Raw genomic sequence first — 22,260 nt, 5'->3', positions numbered from 1 at the left:
ACACACACACACACACACACACACACACACACACACACACACGGCTCTCTTATAGTTATAGTATAGATGAACGGATTTGTTTATTAACTAATTTCATTCGGATGGGGTTTGGCCAACATTCCTGTGTCATTTACGCCATTACATCATCACCGCAATTATCATAATGTAAGTTGTTCCCACAGTAGTTTATTTCACGAGGGAGGGTGTTTACTGCCCATGGAAATAGTATGTCGGGGAATTGCCCTGAGTAACTTGGAGGGAGACACAAAATAAAACTGTACACGGTGTTTCATCATCATCACAAACAATCATTATATGAAACAAAAAAATTTGAAGCAATAATTATGGGCCCCTATTATATTAGGTCCCGGGCCCGGGGTGGTCACCCCCCTTCCACCCCTCTCTCGGCGGCGCTGGGTAAGTATATAATTAAATCATCATATGAAAATACGCAATTTGGGGTCCGTCTGTCTGACAAATCTTGACCGCAATACATTCGGTCATTACTTATCCAATCGCAAGCAAACTTTTATATTTTGCATACCAAGTCAAGGCTCGTATAAGAGCTAACACATAGACCATATAATAAAAGGAGTGGGATAGAGAGGGAAACACAACAACAGTAGACAACAGGGACATCAGGAGATCTGTGAAAGAGAGAGGGCTGGGTCGGGGTACACGGTATAAAACAAATGGACACAACTAGGGATTTCAGGAAAGAAAACAGGGAATTTGGTGAACAGCTGTTTTGAATCCCTGGAGGGAGGAGAGGGATTGAAGAGAGTGTGGGAGTTTGTTCCAGAGGCGGGAAAAAAGAGGAATGTAAGAGTGAAGGTCTAAAAAACAATTAATGTTGAATTTCAATTATATTCCAATTGTCTCACATATGCCATTAGATCTATGTTATACATATCGGGAACATTTAGAGCTTTCAAAATTATGTAAAAAAAGATGGTATTCATAGAATACTTACCCTGCACAGTCAACTTATTGCAAGCCAAATTTTCTGTGTTTGAACATTTTTTTTCTGTGATCTAATATGGCTGCCAGACCACATGAGCGATAACATCATAAATTTATATTCTCTAATAGTAATATAATTGTTGCATAGATCATTTCAAACTGATCAGACTAAGCGTTGTCCCTGTCGAATTACGACGTCATAATTATGGCACCAATGACGTCATCGTTAACAACACCTATTTCCCATATGGAAGTTCTTTACAATGAGCCATGTTTCAATTTTTTCCATGCAGCGGTTTTGGAGATATAGAGGTGCAACAATTTTCGGTTTTTCCAAGATGGCGCCTGTACCACGTGACCTATGACGTCATGATCATCATTAAAATATTCTAAAGGAGGAGTCGCTCCTATGGTGAAATTTGCGTGTCCATCAGACCAACAGTTGCTGAAAAAAAGTTACTAATGATCGGATAAGTGTTGTACTTGTCTAATTATGACGTCATAACGAAGGCACTGATGACATTATCATTAACATATCTTATTCCCCATGGGGAGTAGATGACAATGAGCCAGGTCTCAATTTTTTCCATGGAGTGGTTTCAGAGATATAGAGGTGCGAAGTTTTTCCAAGATGGCGCCTGTACAACGTGACCTATGACGTCATAATAATCATTAAAATATTCTGCAGGAGGAGGCCCTCCTATGGTGAAATTTGCGTGTCCATCAGACCAACAGTTGCTGAAAAAAAGTTACTAATGATCGGATAAGTGTTGTACTTGTCTAATTATGACGTCATAACGAAGGCACTGATGACATCATCATTAACATATCTTATTCCCCATGGGGAGTAGATGACAATGAGCCAGGTCTCAATTTTTTCCATGGAGTGGTTTCAGAGATATAGAGGTGCGAAGTTTTTCCAAGATGGCGCCTGTACAACGTGACCTATGACGTCATAATAATCATTAAAATATTCTGCAGGAGGAGGCCCTCCTATGGTGAAAATTTCATGTGAATCGGACCAACAGTTGCCGAGAAAATGAATTTTTAAAATGCAGACACGTACGGCACAAGTACGTACGTACCGGAATGCTTAACCCCACTTTTCGCTTCGCGAGCGCAAGGGTAACTACGTAAGTACAAGCGATCTCAGTTGCACGTTTTTACCTGTCGAGTCATGCACGGTAACCCCGACATGTCATCATGTTCCTGGCAATTCTGATTTATTGACAAACAGGAGTGGGGAATGCTTGACGGGAATACCCACCTGGTGTCCAGGTAAGGGTTTACAATGGCTCCAGTGGCGCCTCGGCGCCAGGCCCACCATGACCAAGGTAGATTATTTTGAAGTGTACACGTTGCGATGCGTTTAAATCACGAATATGTATCGAATTTAATGCTACTTTAAAAATACATAGGATTTAAATTGAAAAAACGTTCTACCATTTCCTGGCGTGTGACGTCACCAGACTATTAATGGCGTCCATTCCAGTTCCAGTATGGTAAGCTTGTGTTTTATGCGTGTTGTGCTGGCGCATTTTTGTAGTAGTGCGCACCTGTCATTTATATCCTTTTTTGTAAGCACGTGACTCGCGTGCGTGAGTAACGCGTTCGCGACGTGTTCACGATAGCATCCCCTTTCCGGCTATATTGCCTTCCCCTCCCTCAGTTTCCAGAAACCCTCCATGTCAGTGTCGTGCATGTAGTGTTTCCCATTTTGCACGTGAATTGTGCCGCTGTATTGTGTGCAACCCTTGCAATCATGAGTGGAAAGTGTCCGTGGAGTAGCAAGGTTGGCAGCAAAATATAGAGGAAGTCCATCACTATGGAAGTAACAATGGATGCGTTTGGACGTACAGGAGATATGAGGACCAGGGAGTGATGGCTGCATTCAAGGTCTATTATCTCCGAAGGTCATTTGTAAACTTGATAATGATTTCATGATTTGCAGGTGAAATCAACTGACAATGATCATATGACTGTAAAAGAAGTCTGGAATGCCTTTACAATAAGGGATGTTCCATGTATTGTTGAGGAGTCTTGCAGGGAAGTCACCTGTTCCTGTATGAATGGTGTGTGGGAGAAACTTTGCCATCAATATGTTCAAGGCTTTAAGGGTTTCAATTTGAATAATGATGTGTTGAAAACACGACGTAACATCATCGAAATGGCCAAGACTGTCGGCTTTGATGAGTTGGAGGAGGGTGATGTAGGAGTTGCTGGACTCATACCGGGAGGAGCTCTCAAATGATGACTTTCTACTGGAGCTGGAGAACACCAGGTGGATCTAAAACATTATAATTTAAATGGACTAAACCATTGTAATAGTAAAAATAGGACAATAAGATGAGGATGAGGCAGCACTCACCCTAACCTCTGCCTCTTACAATGGGAAATCAGTTTAAATTTACACGTTTTTCATTTACAACACTTGTGTAACACTTGTGTAACACTTGTGTCACACTTGCTCTCAGGCTGAAGACGAGGAGCTTAGCCGAGGATGACATTGGGGACTTCGTGACCGGCCTGTCGTGGGCCTACAGGTTAATGGCACACCATGATCTGTCGGTTCGACGCCACACATACAACTCCCAACATGTACCCGATGACGCAGATGATAAGACTACGCACGTCCTCTCCGACATCATCAAACTTCGCAGGGAGCATGAATTCTTTTTTTTTTTGGGGGGGTGGGGGGGTGAAAAACAGTAGTGCGGGTTAACGCACAGTCGTGGTTAATACCACGACTTCTACCGACTCCTCTCCGGCCTTGCTTCCCCAGCTCTCTCTGGGCTCTGTCCCCCAAATATTCCTACAGGTCGCTCAAGATCTGCCAGCAACCCTCTTCTGGTGAAACTGCCAAAATCTAGGCTCTCTGCTCACCTTAAATCTTTCATTCCTCTTTTTCCCCGCCTCTGGAACAAACTCCCCCACTCCCTTCAATCCCACTCCACCTTCCAGGTCTTTAAAACAGCTGTTCACCACCATCTCTTATCTTCCCCCAGCCTGGTGTTGGCTTAGCGGTTAGGGTGCTGGCTTGGGATCCTAGGATCCTGGGTTCGAATCCCGGTCGATCACTGAATTAACGCCAGGGGGGTTGACTCAGCCTGTAATCCTTCCGAGGTCGGCAAATTGAGTACGAGCTTGCTGGGATGAATGATCACGGTGTGTACCCCGATTTAGAATAGGTACACCGTATCCCTGCGCATCGTAAGAGGCGACCAAGGGTTGGCGTCAGGAAGGGCATCCGGCCATAAAAACATTGCCTCAAACAGGGAACCATGATTGGCATGGGGCCCGCAAGGCTAACCCCTGCTCTAGCGGCGAAAAATGGCCTTAAAACGATCATTCATTCATTTTCATTCATCCAAAACCTTAATCTTTTCTACCCCTGTTCATTCACCCCAGATACACTTTTTTTGAAATACCGACTTCTTTCCTGGAAATCCTAGCAGTGTCCATGTGTTTTATACCTCTCCCCCACCCCAATGCCTCCTCCCCCCAAGCCCTCTCCCTCCCACAGATCTTCCGATGTCCCTGTTCTCTGCTGTTGTAATTGTGTGCTTCCCTCTCTCTCCCCATCTTGTCTCCCGCTCCCTTTATTGTATGTTTTCTTTGTCCGATTGTTTGTTTGTTTTTTGTGATTGATGTTAGCTTTTACAGGAGCCTCGATCTTGTATCCCAAAAAAAAAAAATACACCGGAAAATATGATATGTAAGTGTATAGCACACCGGAGATTGTGAAAAAGTCAAGGGGCGTGAATACTTTCGGAAGGCACTGTACATGTGTGTGTCATGGATGTACATTGTACATAGTCTGTGAAAATATTCAAGATTAAAATTGAAAAATTAGCAATTAATTTTAAAAATATGAAGCAAGGAAACGTACGGTTCTTATGACCCAGAGACATGATCCTGTCCATGTCATCAGCATTGTTCACCACAAATGCGGACAAATCTTTCACGTACACACCTACATCTGGACGTTCCTTCACCTATCACACAGGACAAAAATAAAAGATGTTGTCTCGGGGTACATGTGCGGACTCTCAATTTTAGAAAGTCCCAATTTTTTTCAGCCATGTATTGGAGACGATCACAATCCAATTTTCGGAGAATTGCACAAAAATAGATTCCAAAAAAATGCATCCCTGAAGAGTTCATTATTGTTTATGCAGGCAAGATGGGAAAGCAATGTGATATAATGTGAAAGTGCGGTGGAATATGATAAAATGAAAACTTCCACATCTTACTAATACACTCTCCTCAAGAATCGAAATGTGAGAAATACAAGTGAACAAATAACTGCCACATCAAGACATGTGATGCCTCGGCTTCACGTAAGAACGTCACCCAACGTATGCAACGCATGCGACTCTTAAGGAACACTGCAACAAGTTTGAAGGCACAGTTGTGCGGAGTAGGTGAATTTCAGGTATTCTGTGTACAAGTTCTACATCCCCTCAACATGCAAACAAATCACATGGCAAGTGTGCAGATGGCTTCGTATTCATGTATGCCATTTCATGTTTCCCGACAAATCTTTAAAAAAAAACTGCATGCATGAATAACGATGTCGGTGCTGGAGCACCAAAACTAGGCTTCGGGGCGACTCTGATCAAGGTTGCAAAGCAGAAAGAAAAAAACTTGTTTGTAAACTCGCGATGCCATCCGGCCTGCTTGCAACACACTCAGGACTCTAAACAAATTTGATGCAATCCAAATGAGCTTTCGGTTGCTACCAACTGACAAGCGGCTTTTTCTTTTCCCCAATCTACCGCATCATTGCATTCCTCCAGTCTCTTCCGTTTGCAAAACTTTTGCTTTTGCAAAAATCCAGTTGTGCAGACTTGGTTTGGTACTGTGTGCTTCTGGGCATTGTCAATGCCAAGAAAGCAAGCATCTCAGATGACATTCAAAAATCTCTATTTTACATAAAATGTGCAACATTTACCGGCATTTCACCAAATGAGAGCTAAAGGAGCTGGTAACTGCAGGTAACTCGGTGCCCGAATGCTTATTTCAACTGTTCAACATTTATCAGCATTTCAACAAATGAGGGCTAAAGGAGCTGGTAACTGCAGGTAACTCGGTGCCCGAATGCTTATTTCAACTGTTCAACATTTACCGGCATTTCAACAAATGAGGGCTAAAGGAGCTGGTAACTGCAGGTAAACTCTGATAGATTTTTGTCTGCAATAGATGGACACGACTTCTACAGAAAAGTTATTCTGTATTGGAGAAGCGAAGACAGAGAAAGTCGTTTTTATTCATCCGGCTAAAAGTTCAAAAGGGCTGCAACACCCCTTACCTCCAGCCTTTGGCTCTGGTCTTTCCCAAGAAGATCCCTCACCTCCTCATTATAGATCTCCAGGTAAGATACTCGTACCAGAAACCTGTCCACAAGCAAGATGAATCGTGCACAATAGTCAAGGGACAACTCCGCTCTTTCTTTCGGAGCTGTCAAGTCTCCGTCAGGCTGCGCGCGCACACACATGTAAAGCAGGCCTGGACCTGGCGGCTCTGGGACAGCCGAGGCGATTGCTGGAGGGAAGGTATCACAGGTGAGCATAACAAGCCTGTTAGCTATCTCTGATTATACGGCGGACGATGTGCCAAGATTTAGCTTCGACTGCGTTCGGGTTTGCTTTCGGAATTATTATTCTGGTTGATGCGCTTGGTTACAATGAGGATGAAATTGAAGCACACGTCATTTCCAAATAACATGTCACGTTATACGAACGGGAAACAAAACTTGCAATTGTCAAAATCAATTAAACTGCTGGAAAGATAATATATATATACTGTATATATATATATATATATATATATTTATATTTGTGGGTGGAAGAAGCAACTGTTATTCTGGAAGTTTGATTACAGGGAGACTTGTACTTTGGGTAACATATCGAACATACAGAACACTCGTTTCGTTAACACTGAAAATAAAAAATTAAGCTTTAGAATTAAACCTAACGACGAAGTCTGGTTTAAAGGGGCGGTGCTGACAAAGAGTGCAATACGTCGGCATACAAAGTGTGTACTCGGAGCTCGCTAGGTTAGTGACAACGCAGCCTTACAGGTGCTGACTAAAAGCCTCATTAGAACAGCCTGCCTCGGAGATAAGGGTCCGGGAAGAGAAGGAGCCTGGGTTAGACATGCTCCTCAATTACAGCAAAGCGAATGGCAGCCTGTAGGCCTGAGACTACCGAGAAGACTAGCAAGAAAGCGTCAGTTCGCCAAGAAAGTACACACCTGTGCCAATGATGGACGGACAGCTCACCAGGGGGGGGGATTTAAAAATAGGGCAAAAATATATCACAAAGAAACAATTATTTAATTTAAAAATTCAATCCCTTCAAGATGTCCAGCTGCTGTGGTGAGTGCAGTGGTCTTTGCCGTGTAGGGAGAAATGGGCAGAAAGTCGTGCAATTATTCCATTTTCCAAGTGATAATCAGGCCCTCAGAGAACAGAACTTTCATTATCCCAGGAACATCGCCGAGGCCATTAGCATCCATCCCGGGGTAGAAGAATTGAAAGCTGGCTTTGCGCGTTCTTTTGGAACACGGGCGCGCACGTGGACCGCACACCCCCAGGGGGGCCCCGAGCCACCGCTTCGCTCTTACACATCGCTGTGATCACCTCCCTGCCCACCTACGATTCTCCCGATTAATGTGGATCGGTCGTCAGGTGATGGCATCAGGCTCGTTGCCCATCACTTCTTCATAAACCCTGTATGAGTGCCAGAGTACCCAATGCACATGTACCCAGGCACGCACCGCAAGAGGATCAATGTCACAGAAAGATGACAAAGCACAAATTACAACAGGTGAAGGACAATTATTTTCTCTCTGATTAGGCCGCAACACTGGTCGAAGCATAAGATGTCATTTAAATATACTTTTGAGATTTTTCCAACAATTTTATTTTCAACATTCAGGTTGGGGGTCTTGAAGGTGAGCTCTGACCTTGTTTTTTTTCTCTAATTGACATCGCAAAGGTATGCAAGAAATTGGGACATGAAGCAAAACATCTTACCGTGTATCTCCTTCGGCCTTTGCGATGTGCCCAAAGATATGCGCAAAGGAGTTAGGAATAATGCCCCGGAGCTCAGGAAGAACACGGACACCCTCCATCGTGAAGGTTTTTCCAGTGCCCGTTTGCCCATAGGCGAATATCGTGCCTGGAGGTGCAAAAGAAAAACCTGCTCAAGAACAGGGGAGAAGGCCTGGTGCAAACAGACATGAGACAACATAGCTCAGGTTTTGCCCTTCAAAGCACTCTCAAGTCTACCTGGGCCATAACTTTCCTTTTGCTTCTCAAATTTCAGTCTCCTGGAATGCAGTTATCCCAACGGGATTCTCCAAACATGCAGGTTCTCCAGCATACGGCCATGTTATCAGCCTTTAGGTGTTCCCAAAGGATTCCAAATTCAAAGTAGCGGCCTCAGGCATTGCCTCCAAAGTAACTCCCAGAGGGTGCTAGAGGAAGCTTTTGTGATTTCTACCAACAGGGATACCAATGCTCCGATTGCATCGTTATTATCATAGTTGCTAAAACAGTGTTCACGGTATGACTAAAGTCACTTCCAGACTCGAGGGAAAACGCATCCCTTTTTCAAATTGCTACACTAATAAATTGTTTCGACGAAGGGCCTGTTTTGCGAGTGTGGATTTTCAGCAAACTCCGCACATTCCCTTTGAACCCAAGCTCATAGGAGGAAAGAATTGGAATTCTGACATTTTGTATTAACTGTCACGTGGCAAGGCATCGAAGATTATCGTTTGGGTTCTTCAATATAGTCACTGTGGAATGATTGTGTAGTTTGCTGCAAATTTGTGACTTTGTGCAATATGCATGTGACGTACAAGCCTCAATAAGAACGATAACCCACCCACAGAGAAGACACGGAGGTGCACTTCACTAGCAGACGTTCCACAACAAAGGCAGAAGAAACAATAAATGAATAATAAATGCAAAATCATGGGAAAACAGAAAACGCAAAAGGAAACAATAAACGAGGAGGGATGAAAACGCTTGGAGTAACAGCAGTCGAGCAGAAGAGTTCAGATATAAAAACCTATCCATCACTTGCAACAAAGCAAGCAGGTGTCAGGTAATCCTCACCATTGTAACCTTCGAGCACCGAGTCTACGATGGGTCGCGCAGTGAGGTTGTACACATCGACCTGTTTGCTGTCCGGTCCAAAAACCGTGTCGAACGTGAAACTCTTGCAGGGCTCGTCAAGGAAATCGGGCTTGCGTACAACAATCTGGCCTCGCATCTCGTCGACGTGCACGGCCTGCTTGTGGCCCATGGTCCGCTCCCGTTCGTTCATGGGGCGGCATCGCACCACGACCTTCACGTTGTCGCCCTCCGATCTTTCACTGCGGTTGCTCTGATAAGACAAAGAAAAACAGAATGGGAAATACATTTAATCACTGGAGAATTCGTAGAACACCTTACCCCACACAGTGTTCAGGTAGATAATTCAATTGAAATAAAGAAATATTGTAATGGTCATAGAAAAAATTCATTCAGGAAGTTTACCACCTAGTGGCTGTTACACCAGGATATTTAACACATTACATTAGTGTTTGTGTCCTTTATGACGTCCTTAACCCTCCGTTAGTGCAGTGAGGTTTCTCCAACCCCTAACTAATGTTACTACCCATGCTCAAAGCCCTGCCGCACTAACGGAGGAATAAAAACAGCGCTTCCTGTTTGGAATGACTTTCAATTCTGTTTTACTGCCAGACAGAGTAAAACAATGATCTCATCCTCTCTGCACCTGTGCAATTGGGACAATTTCAGAGCCAAAGTACTGCTAAACTACATATCGTTTTCCGATTTGTGTTCGGATTCATGTTCAAAATAAAACATTCAATTGAAATTAACCGGTTCCTCGATCATAACTTGGCGTTTGTGGATGGAAGGATGCACAGAACCTATTGCTACACCCCGCTTTTCCTTCGTGTGCGTCGTCTAATGATGGTGTGGGTCGACGCTTCCGACGAATCTCTTCCCTCCGTTGACGTGCTCACTAAGCATTGTATGATGGCTGTATAGGTAACAATGGGTAGTGGGCAGGTGAGCTGTTGCGAATGAAGGGGAAAACCTGCAAAGATAAGCTATTATAAAGTGATTGAAGTGTGAGCTGTCCCTCTCCCACTCTCTAATCCTATGAGCATCATTGGCTGCAGGTGCAGTAAATGCAACGTGAAGTCTGATGCACATAGGCGCAACAGACTGGCCAGGTCGCCCATATGATGACGGCTGCCCTTGATGTCTATAGTGGCCACAGCTGTCTGCAGATGCTGAGCAGTGATGCCTAAATTGGAGCCAACACTGATTTTCATGGGGGCACATTTATCCTTGATATAGTGCTACCCAGGCTGACCTACAGGTGCGGTTTGATATCTGAGTGTCCCTCTCACAGCCACCTTAGCCTAAAGAGGATTCCCCCACAAGGCAGTGGGGATCCATTACCCTGGACAAGGGTCCCATACCAGGTACTGTTACCGGATCCAGTTTAGCCTGGGACTCGCATAGGGCAGGGACGGCACTCCCTGAGGTAGGTGTAAAAGAGTTACCCTGCTACCTAGCGTGGGATAATAACTGCGTGCCAGACAGATGCAAACATAAAATAATAGATTTGCCAGTGAGGATAAATAAATAAAAAAACATTAAAATGTATGCATGTGTGGTTTATTCATTATTTTTGTTTGGATGTTTACAACAACAACAACAACAACAACAACAACAACATGCATTTTAAAGGCCATTTTCCCTGCTAGAGCGGGGGTTAGCCTTGCGGTCCCCATGACAATCGTCTCCATTTTGCCCTATTTTCTGCATCTCTCCTTGTTAACCCCCTTGCCCGCATTTCTTCTTCCACCATCTTTAGCCAAGTCTTTCTCGGTCTTCCCCGTCTTCTACTTCCTTCTACATTCATTTCCATCACTCTTCTCAACCAGTCACTTTCATCCTTCCTCAACACATGACCAAACCATCTCAACCTGTTCCTCTTCACAGCATCAATCACAGGCAATATTCCCATCATCTTCGCAATTCATCATTTGTCTTCCTCTCTCTCAACGATACTCCGCACATCCGTCGAACCATTCGCATTTCCACCCTTTCCAACCTTCGTTGCTGCTCTACGTTCATTACCCATGTAAGAGTTCATTTGTTTGGATGTTTACCCGAGTACTAATTGCTGTGCCAGAATACACAATAAGGTAAGAGCATCTCGTCACATGGTGCTCTATAAAACACTAGCATACCATGGGACCTACAGTCGTGGCCAAAAATATTGGCACCTTTGCACTTTTTTCAAATAACTCACAATTTTCTCTAAAAATAAGTTCAAATTGACAAAAGTATTTTGTCTCCACAATTCTTTATTTCACTGTTAATATTACAGAACCTTTGTTTTTGATTCAGATCTTAATATATCCTTTTAAATCAGAAAATAAAAAAGAAATGGCATCGACAAAATTATTGACACCCTAGACGTAATATTTGGTAGCACAGACTTTGGACAAAATAACATCAGTCAAGCGCTTCCTATAGCCATGAATGTGCTTCCTACATCTCTCTACTGGCAGTTTGTCCCACTCTTCTTGTGCAAACTGCTCCAGTTCTCCCAGATTTGAAGGGTGCCTTCTCCCAACTGCTGTTTTCAGATCTCCCCACAGGTGTTCAATGGGATTTAGATCTTGACTCATTGCTGGCCACTTCAGAACAGTCCTGCATTTTGTCTTGAACCATTCCTGGGTGATTTTTGAAGTGTGTTTGGGATCATTGTCCTGCTGTAAGACCCATGACCTTCGACGGACACCCACCTTTCTGACACTGCGTTGTACATTGCTCTCCAAAATGCCTTGGTAATCTCCTGATTTCATAATGCCATGTGCACATTCAAGGTACCCAGTGCCAGAGGCAGCACAGCAACCCCAAAACATCACTGAACCTCCTCCATGTTTGACTGTAGGGAAGGTGTTCTTTTCTTTGAAGGCTTCATTTTTTTTTCTGTAAAAATAGAGATGATGTGCTTTCCAAAAAGCTCTAAATTGGTCTCATCTGTCCACAGGATGTTCTCCCAGAAGGAATTTGGCTTCTTCAGGTGTGTTTTGGCAAACTCCCGCCAGGCTTTCTTATGTCTCTCTCTCACAGCAGTGGGGTCCTCCTGGGTCTCCCACCATAGAACCCCCTTTCATTAAGTTGGCGATGGATGGTGCGAGTTGAAACTGTCTTACCTTGTGTCTGAAGGTCAGATTGAATCTGCTTGGCAGTTGATCGAGGTGCTTTCTCCAACATTAGAACAATCCTTTGCTGCAATATTCGATCAAATTTTCTCTTGCGGCCACATCCAAGGAGGTTGGCTACAGTGCCATGGGCCTGAAACTTCCTGATAACATTGCGTAAGATGGACACAGGAACATCAAGGTCTCTGGAGATGGACTTGTAGCCTTGAGATAGTCCGTGCTTGGCTCCAATCTTGTGTCTGGCCTCCTCACACAATTCTCTGGTTTTCTATCTTTTCTCCATGCTCATTGAAGTACACACAGTGACACAAAACAGCAGAATGACTCCTTTTCTCTCTTCAAACTGGTTGAATGAGTGATTGTTATATTGCAGGCACCTGCAACTCACCACAGGTGAGTTCCATTCCAATGTAAATGAGAATCACCTGCTTGAAATCTAATTATTTCTCACAACTTGTAAAACGTGCCAACGATATTGTCCGGACCATTTTAGGATTTGTGTGGAATAAGCAAAGATTTAGTATTTATTTCAGCTTTTTTTTTGTTTTGTTCCACTGTAAACTAAAGAAATACATGTGTGGATACCAAAATACTTTATTATTTCAACAATTTTCCAGAAGAAATGGTGCATTATTTGAAAAAAGTGCAAGGGTGCCAATATTTTTGGCCACGACAGTATGCATTGTCCTGTAAAACACCTATGAGCTGTGTACCCCATGACAAATAATAATCAATTCCAATACAATAACGTTACCTTGCCCAAACAAAATAAAAACAGTAATGTACACGATCAGGAAACAAGAAGAGTGAAACCACCAGGCTTCCAAAGTGATTTGAATGCACCATTGCGAACATGCGGGCAATGCAAAAAAGCAACATCACATGACAAGTTTAAATAATGTCCTTATGTCAATAAAATCCCCAACTTATGCTTATTGAGATTAGCAATTTGTGCAATGGTTATTAAAAAGGCGGCGATAAACGTGGAAGTGCCTCGACTCGTATCTTCCGAGTGCTGAGCACCCGTCTAAGGCAAGAAACACATGAGAGAGAACAGAGGGTGTGGATGGGGCCCAATGGGGCCCAAGTCTGGTCACAACTAGAGTTTGTTTTTTTTGTTTTTTTGTTGTTGTTTTTTGTATACAGAATCGAGGCTCGTGAAAGAGCTAACATTTATCACACAAACAAATCAAACAGACAAACAAACATAGTATATAAAAAAGGGAGCAGCAGACAAGATGGGGAGAGAAGGCGAAGCACATAAACACAACATTTGAGATCAGGGACATCGGGAATGTGTGGGAGGGAGAGGGCTTGGGGGTAGGCGGCGTGGGAAGGGGTGGGGGGATGGGAGAAGTATAAACACAAGGACACCAAGGACTTCCAGGACAGAAGTTGGTATTTCAAAAAAGTGGAATTGGGGTGAAATTAGCGGGGGTAGAAAAGATCAAGGTATTGGATTTTTTTTTTGATTTTTTTTTTTTTTTGTATACAAGATCGAGGCTCGTGAAAGAGCGAAAATGGGGGAAGATAAGAGATGGTGGTGAACAGCTGTTTTAAAGACCTGGAGGGAGGAGTGGGATTGAAGGGAGTGGGGGAGTTTGTTCCAGAGGTGGGAGAAAAGACGAATGAAGGAGTGAAGGTGAGCAGAGAGTCTTGATTTTGGCAGTTTAACCATAAGAGAGTTGCAGGCAGATCTTGTGCGACCTGTAGGAATATTTGGGGGACAGAGCCCAGAGAGAGCTGGAGGAGCAAGGCCGAAGAGGAGTCGGTAGAAGACGGAAAGACCACCAACCTGCCTGCGGTGAGTAAGTGAGAGGCCCTCGGAGGTAGCTTCCTCGCGGGAGATTCCAATGATTCTGAACGCTTGATGTGCAAGATGGCCATTGTGGACAGGTACATTGTCCTGAAAGGAACACACCTTTGATCAACATCTTTCTGTGTGTCCTTAATCGCCTGCTACGACAGTCGCATGAGGCACACGTAGTATTCCACTCTGATTACAGGTTTGTGAGGCATATAGACAATCAACAGGATTTATTTTAGCATCTCAGCAAAATGAGGCCATGGTCTCACCGGCTGAGAGTTGGGTGAAAGGTTTATTGGGTGGCGGTGATCCATTGCGCTTCCACTGCAAGGGTTCCAATTTAGTTGCAGGATCCCAACGGTGAGGCGACATTTCATCACCAGATGAGTGAGAAGGCCTGCAGATCTGTTGAACACCACGACAAACTTGCGACACAATGATGGCCGTTTCTGTCTATCGTAACTCCTGGGGTTTTGAAGGATCCATCTCGCTGAATCTTTGCACGTGCAAAAGCGTTCATGTTTGTGAAAATTCTGCCTTGAGAAATTCTACATTCTGTGGATATTCACCATGTTAATGTGGACATCTCCATAATTAATGCTCGACATGGACAACATTCAGTTAGTGGGTCACTCAAATCTGCCAGCTGTTCGGACCTTGGGTTATCTTCAGGTAACTCAAATCTATGCATTAATTCAGCTAATGTGGAAGATGACGGTGCATCTTCACCATACAAGTCCATGATGCATCAGCGACCCATCTACTGTGGAAGATGACGGTGCTTTTTCACCATACAAGGCCACCATGCATCAGCGACCCATCTACTGTGGAAGATGACGGTGCATCTTCACCATACAAGGCCATGATGCATCAGTGACCCATTTAATGTATAAGATGACGGTGCATTTTCAGCATACAAGGCCACCATGCATCAGCGACCCATCCAATGTGAAAGACGACAGTGCATCTTCACCATACAAGGCCAACATGCATCAGTGACCCATCTAATGTGGAAGATGACAGTGCATTTTACTCCGCTCCTCGTTCCTTTGGAATGTCCCTCATACTTAACGGCCATACAGGGTGTTCCAGATGAAAGGCCATAATTTTACACATTTACCTTTAATGAACTATTGATGACACAAGCATTAAACTGGTACCACTTCACAACAGAAAGTGCAAGGCTTTGTTTCATGTTCCATTTTTTGTGCACAAGTCCATTCATCGATTTGTTCAGCAATTTCCAAGCACAGGCAATGTGCGAGGACTGAGCATACATCGTCGCCCGCTGACTGTGCGCCCCGATTAAACCCTGCAGGATATTCGCCAGAGTATGATTGACAGTCCCCGAAAAAAATCGATGCATCACCTGTCAATGCAGGTGGGCGTGCCAGAAAGAACAACCCGAGGCATTCGAAGACAACAACAAAACAACATGCATTTTAAGGCCATTTTCCCTGCTAGAGCGGGGGTTAGCCTTGTGGTCCCCATGACAATCTTATCCATATTACCATATTTTCTGCATCTCTCCTTCTTAACCCCCTTGCCCGCATTTCTTCTTCCACCATCTTTAGCCAAGTCTTTCTCGGTCTTCCCCGTCCTCTACTTCCTTCTACATTCATTTCCATCACTCTTCTCAACCAGTCACTTTCATCCTTCCTCAACACATGACCAAACCATCTCAACCTGTTCCTCTTCACAGCATCAATCACAGGCTCTATTCCCATCATCTTTCGCAATTCATCATTTGTCTTCCTCTCTCTCAACGATACTCTGCACATCCACCGAACCATTCGCATTTCCACCCTTTCCAGCCTCCGTTACTGCTCTACATTCATGACCCATGTCTCGCTCCCATAAATCATAACACTTCTCACACATGCAGCATACACCTTTCCCTTCAGCTTCAACGACACTCCCCTCATCATCAGCACGCCACTCAGTTTCCGAAACTTCTTCCATGCACATCTCACTCGAGCAACCGTTGCCGAGTCTGATCCACCTTCTCCATTCAGCATGTCTCCGAGGTAGCAAAATGTTTTCACACCTTCCAGCTTCTCGCTGTCTCCAAGATCCAACTCAACATTTCCTCCATCTGCAGCTCCCTCTGTGCACACCTTACATTTGAATGTGGCTGCCACACTGGTTAATGACCCTCTCAGACCACGACATTTTTGATGAACCCACTCAGCGCACATTGTACATTGAATGGAGTTCACTCCGATACCCTTCCTGCACACAGCACATGGCCACTTCCCAGTTCTTTCCACCTCACCACATGCTTTACCACTTGCCATCACCTTCGTCTTTCCTACATTCACCTTCAGACCTTTTGTCTCCATACATTCCTTCCACTTGTTCATCTTTTCCTTCCGTCCATCCATACTTTCCGCAATCAACACCAGATCATCTGCATACAACAACTCCCACGGTAAACCCTCCTTTATGTTCTGAGCCAGCACCTCCATCACAGCTACAAATAGTGGTGGACTTAGTACGGACCCCTGATGCACTCCCACCTTCACCTCAAACTCACCACTGTTCCCGTCCTTCGTCCTTACAGCTGTGCGCGCTCTTTTGTACATTGCCATCACTACTCTGATCAACCATTCCTCCACTCCTAACTTCCTCAATGCCCATGTCAATACTTCGCGTGGAACCCTATCGAATGCTTTCTCCAGATCAACAAACCCAAGAAACAACTTCTTCCTCTTCTCCGTGTACTTCTCCTGCAACTGCCTCACAATAAAGAGCGCGTCTGTCGTTCCTCTTCCTGGCATAAATCCAAACTGCATTTCGTCGATCTTCACCTTCTTCCTTATCCTCCTCTCCAACACCCTTTCCAATACCTTCATTCCATGCTCCAATAACTTTATCGCTCGGTACGAGCCACACTCCAGAGGGTCACCTTTCCCCTTGTATAGAGGGACGAGGGTACTCAGTTCCCAATCCACTGGAATGCGGCCTTCTTTCACCACCAGATTACAGATCTCTGTCATTCTCTTCACACCCCAACTTCCTGCTGCCTTCAACATATCTCCCACAACTCCCGTCGGCCCTCCCGCTTTGCTACTCTTCATTGCTTTTATCGCTTCCTCAACTTCCTTCTCAGTTATCTTCTCTGCCGGTCCTAAAACTGGGTTACTCTCTATGTTGCCATCCCATTCATTCTCTGTATTCAACAGCATTTCCATATATCTTTTCCATCTTCCTTTAATTCCATCTGGGTCCACAACGATTTGCCCCACTTCATCCTTCAAGCAACTCACCCCCATCAAATCACACCTCTCTTTCGCTATCTGCTTTGCAATCCTGAATACCGCTCTCTGACCCTCTTCTGAATCCAAGCGTTCTCCGAACATTTTCCTACATGCCTCCTGCGCCTTTGCTACCTCTTTCTTTGCAGCCTTCTTGGCTGCCTTATAACTTTCATGCTCTGCTTTTTCTGCTCCCGTACCCTTCGCCTTCTGCCACTCCTTGCACTTCTTCCTCTTGTCGTCAATCCTCTTTCCAACTTCATCATCCCACCACCATGTTTCCGAGTGCCTCGGTGGTCCATTTGTCCATCCACATACCTCACCAACGGCTCCCAACAGACTATCTTTCATTAACATCCAACCACTTTCAAGCTCAACCACATCATTCTCTACCCTACTCAGCCTCTCTTTTAATGCCTCCCTTACTGTCACCTGTTTCAACCTGCACACCTTCATTCTCGGTTGGTACTTCACCCGCCGAGCTCTCCGCGCACCTTTCACCCTTATGTCGCAGACAACCAAGTGGTGCTGTGAAACAGCCTCCTCCCCCGGGATCACCTTTGTGTCCCGGAGGTGCCCGCTGTCTCGCCTACGCACCATCAGGTAGTCAACGGTTGTCGTCGACCCACCTGACGTGTATGTAACAAGCTTATTATCCCCTTTCTGGAACTGAGTGTTACAAATCAACAAATCAGCTCCATCAGCAAACTCCAAAATCCTTTCACCTTCTCCATTTCTCACACTATATCCGGAACCCCCATGAACTCCCTCAAAACCGTCCATACTCCTTCCCACATGTCCATTTAGGTCTCCTCCTACCACAACAACTTCCTCATCTTTCACGTTTTCCATCAGCTTCTCTATTGCACACCAGAACTTGTCCTTCTCTTCATCGCACCGACCAACCTGCGGAGCATATCCCGAGATGACGTTCACAAAGAGCTTTCCAATCATCATTTTCACCATCATCAACCTATCACTCACTCTAGTCACACTCACCACACTGTCTACAAACTCCTCAGAAAACAGGACACCAACACCATTCACGCCCTCCGGGCACCCTTGCCACACAAACTTGTATTTCTGTCCCTGCCTACCCTTCACCATTCTCACACCACTTCCCTTCCATCTCGTCTCTTGCACACAACATATGTCCACTCTTCTTCTGACCAATACTTCCACCACTTCTCCTGATCTCCCTGTCATTGTCCCTACATTCCATGTCCCAAATCTCAGAAACCGATCTCCACTTCGGGCTGTACCCTGCCCATATGTAGTTGTAATTGTCATTGTTCTCTTTTTGAGGCAATGTTTTTATGGCCGGATGCCCTCCCTGACGCCAACCCTCTTTGTCGCCTCTTACGACACGCAGGGGTACGGTGTACCTCTTCTAACCAGGGTACACCATTCGAAGGAAGGACTTAAACGTGTTGCGGTATAGATTCATGGTGGCAGAGACCAGCAGCTGAGGGTAAAAGTTGCTGAAGCTTATTGAGATATTTCGAGAGTTGATGCAGGTTCGTCTTCCGCTCTCCACGTGTGATGGTGTTCTGAGCAGGTGCATTTCCATTTTACTGGCGATGGAAGCAGACAAAATGTGAGATTTCGGGTGCTTTAAAACCCGCACAAAATCGACGGAGTACCACTTCACCCCTGGATGTGCTGAACCCAAAAAGAGATTTCTAGATGCTTCTGTGCTTCTTAATGACATGAAACATGAAAGAAAGTTCCAGACCTGTGCAAAGTGGTACCAGATTTAGGTTTGTCTTATCAAATAGTTCATTATTTATGAACAGCGTTATCCAATAGTATACCACATTCCACTTAAGCACAATGTACATCTATTTACTAACACTTTTACATGCAGGTGTCTGTTTTATATTTTACAGTTTCAGGAGAAGAGATAATTTGTCATACAATTTGCTTCATACCTTTATCACGTTTTTGCATCATTTACAGTAGCGCACGAAACATGAATGATCAGTACCAAGTCTGTGTCCCCAACCCCTCACTCTCTACATGATCCTACCAAGCCACACCTGACCACTCCTCAACTCTGTGTCTTTTCCACCTTAAAAAGGTGGAGGAGTTCCTGGCAACACGTGACTGATTCTGCAACTAGACCGGATGACATCGGCTCACGTGTCCTAAAATCTGCGCTGCTGCTCTTGCACATCCTCTCTCTGCCCATTTCACCCTGTCATTTGCATCTTCTTAGAAGTCAGCCAACATTATAGCATTACATAAAAAGTTACAAAAACCGATCCCTGCAATTACAGCCTTATCACCTTACTTCCAATCATCAGCAATATCATGGAATCAATCATCGCAGTTTACATTCAAATCATTCCTTTTCTCCAACGGCCTCATCTCAGGTCATTAATTCGGATTCAGACCTGATCATGATACCTTGGACATGCTGTCTCCACCCACCAATGAATGGAGGCCCTCAATATCAGGCATGAGATAGGAGCCATCTCTCAAGACAGAGATGAGATGGTATCACGCCTTGAGATGGTAATGAGATGGTAACAAACAAACAGACAAACAGACAGAGGTGAAAACATAATCTCCATCCACCTTTGGTGGCGGAGGTAATAAAGTGAACGAGTTCTTGAAGGAGCATCAACAAGTATTGACCCACACACGCTGTGTGTTGGACCAATGCTTCATGAAGACGATGCACAATACTTCATCCTTCTATCAATTTGTAATTGGTCACCGGATTTAAAAACAACACAAAATGTTATTACGGACCCAAGGCATCAAAAAGCTACATATGTCGAATAAACAGTTTCAAGTAGAACACCTTGCCACCATTAGAGCATACAAAAACAAAACAAAACAAAAAAACACCCAAAACGAACTCACCACCCTGGCATCTCAAGCACCTCTCAGCGAACAAGGAGGCTCCAAAGCTCTGTGCCTTCAATTAAACATCCCCACTCCTAACTCTCGGACTATACATCCACACCACAAACTATACATTTGCACCTAACCTCTACTAATGCCAACTACAATTTTGGATGTCAAATGACCAGCAGCTTCTCAGTTTCCATTTTCAAATAATCCAACCCCCTACCTCACCTACCACTAATTGGAGGTGGTCTGTTAGGAGGCGATATTCTCAAACCACACTATTATTCCATTTATTTCTTTGGGAAAAATGAAATTTGTCTGAGATGGAAACTGTCCACGGGGTGGTTTCTGTGACAGGTAAGTCGTAGTCCCTGGTGTGTACATTTATGTGTGGTGTTGTAATCATTATTATGTAGTTGGCAGTTGGGTATAACTCATAAAAATACATTAATCATCATGGAAATATGTATCGATAATTCATGACATATCAAGAGCATGCTGTCAAAGTTGTTTTTAAGTAAACACATCACCTGTGTGTCTGTAACTCATGTACGTTTATTGATGTGCTAGCGAGGTATTCCTGATATGCATGGGTAGGAGGCCTACATCTCCAACAAAAAAGCGTTTCGAGAAATTTTATGAGAACTCTCACCCACTTTATGAAACGTGCAGTGCCCCCAAAAGCCGCACAGAAAATTTGGTATGAGCTGGCCCAAAAACTGTGGGAGTAGTAGTGTGTAAAATAAATGTTCCTGTAATGGTGAGGATGTTCAGATATTACCAAACCAGCGCATGTGGAAATGGCGAAACTGTGATTGCCTAACTCATGAATGTGTTTACATGCAGAGAGCAGTGGCGGATTAATACAGGGGCATGCAGGGCCCACGCCCAGGGAACCCGAGCTCAATGTGGGCCCCAGGCAGAGGCGGCATGAGAGTCATGCAACCCATGCAATTGTCTGAGGCCCCGAGATAACTGGTTCACAATCTTTCGAGATGACACCAAGGGTGGGATCTCACTTTTCCGACAAATCATATCACTGTAGCGGTTCCCGCTGAATGTACACAATCGCCTTGCACCTGCCAGGACGCGGCCAGGGCGCGATCGCCATGCCGGGCTCGTCCGGACGGGCCCAGACGCGCCTCTCCTGGGCATGTCCAGACTCGCCTTTCCAGGGCTCGCCCAGAGCGTCCGGGCATGCCCGCTCTCGCCTTTCCAGGGCTCGCGCAGAGCGCTCGGGCACGCCCAGCCTCGACTTGCCAGGCCGCGTCCAGGACGCCCGGGCATGTCCAGACTCGCCTTTCCAGGACTCGCCCTTGACACCCGGGCATGCCCGGTCTCGGTTTTCCCGGGCAAACGCCCCGGCATAAATGTGTATATATATTGCTGCCCGATAAACGGGCTTTTCAGAATACCTGAGCTGTTTTGTTTCAATAAAGCAACTCGGACGAATTCCGTCTTTGGTCGCGTCAATTCTTTCGACTCGCGTTGGAGCGCAGCTCCTTCATCACCTTGTGAGTGGTGTTGACCACAGCGCAAACGGAATGCTCCATCTCAAGGAAAGAAAGCACTGTCACGTGATGAATCGATTAAAAACAATGTTTCCCCTGATGTTGAATGAGACAGGACTATTTCAAAATTAGGGGTGAGTTTCGTATTAGTAGAGAAAGCAAGTACAATAATAACTACGTTTAATGTGTACATTAATATTGATATTGTTTAGTAAATTCACACTACAATTGATTGTACAATCACAAAACAATCCCTCCTTAGTAAATGGGCTAACCCGAGCGTACGCGAAACGTTGCAGTTTTTCAAATCAGAGCACCTGTCCCGAGGATGAAAAGAAACGACACCAGCGATGTTGAAAAGCGAAATATAGCTAAACTAAAGGTGAAAAGTGTTGAAAATTACCCGAAATTAACTTCACACAAGCAGCAGAACCAGAAAAGGGTCCTCGGTCTGTCGAGCTCATCTGGCTGTGTTCAGTTACCAAGCAGCTTGATATTGCTTGCCAAGCCAGCCGCTCATTATCAATGATTTTCTTGGAGTGCTTAAGCCACTTGTCAAGTGCTCGACAATAAACTTTTACCTCTTCCAAGA

General features: G+C 44.7%; 1 protein-coding gene across 1 annotated transcript in view; it reads right to left on the bottom strand.

Annotated features, from left to right (window-relative positions):
* The window catches only part of KIF3A (kinesin family member 3A), a 407,615-nt gene that overhangs the window by 319,694 nt on the left and 65,661 nt on the right, over window positions 1-22,260 (bottom strand). Inside the window, exons 2-5 of the mRNA XM_078775379.1 lie at window positions 9,092-9,362; window positions 8,003-8,147; window positions 6,275-6,359; window positions 4,853-4,958 (exon numbers count right to left, since the gene is read on the bottom strand). Of these exons, the coding sequence (XP_078631505.1) occupies window positions 4,853-4,958; window positions 6,275-6,359; window positions 8,003-8,147; window positions 9,092-9,362 (607 nt within the window). The remainder of the gene's footprint in view (window positions 1-4,852; window positions 4,959-6,274; window positions 6,360-8,002; window positions 8,148-9,091; window positions 9,363-22,260) is intronic.

Source organism: Myxine glutinosa, chromosome 4 (assembly GCF_964187855.1).
Source record: "Myxine glutinosa chromosome 4, kmMyxGlut1.1, whole genome shotgun sequence".
NCBI lineage: Eukaryota > Metazoa > Chordata > Myxini > Myxiniformes > Myxinidae > Myxine > Myxine glutinosa.
Note: the sequence above shows the minus strand (reverse complement) of the source record. Positions and strands in the feature narration are given on the sequence as shown.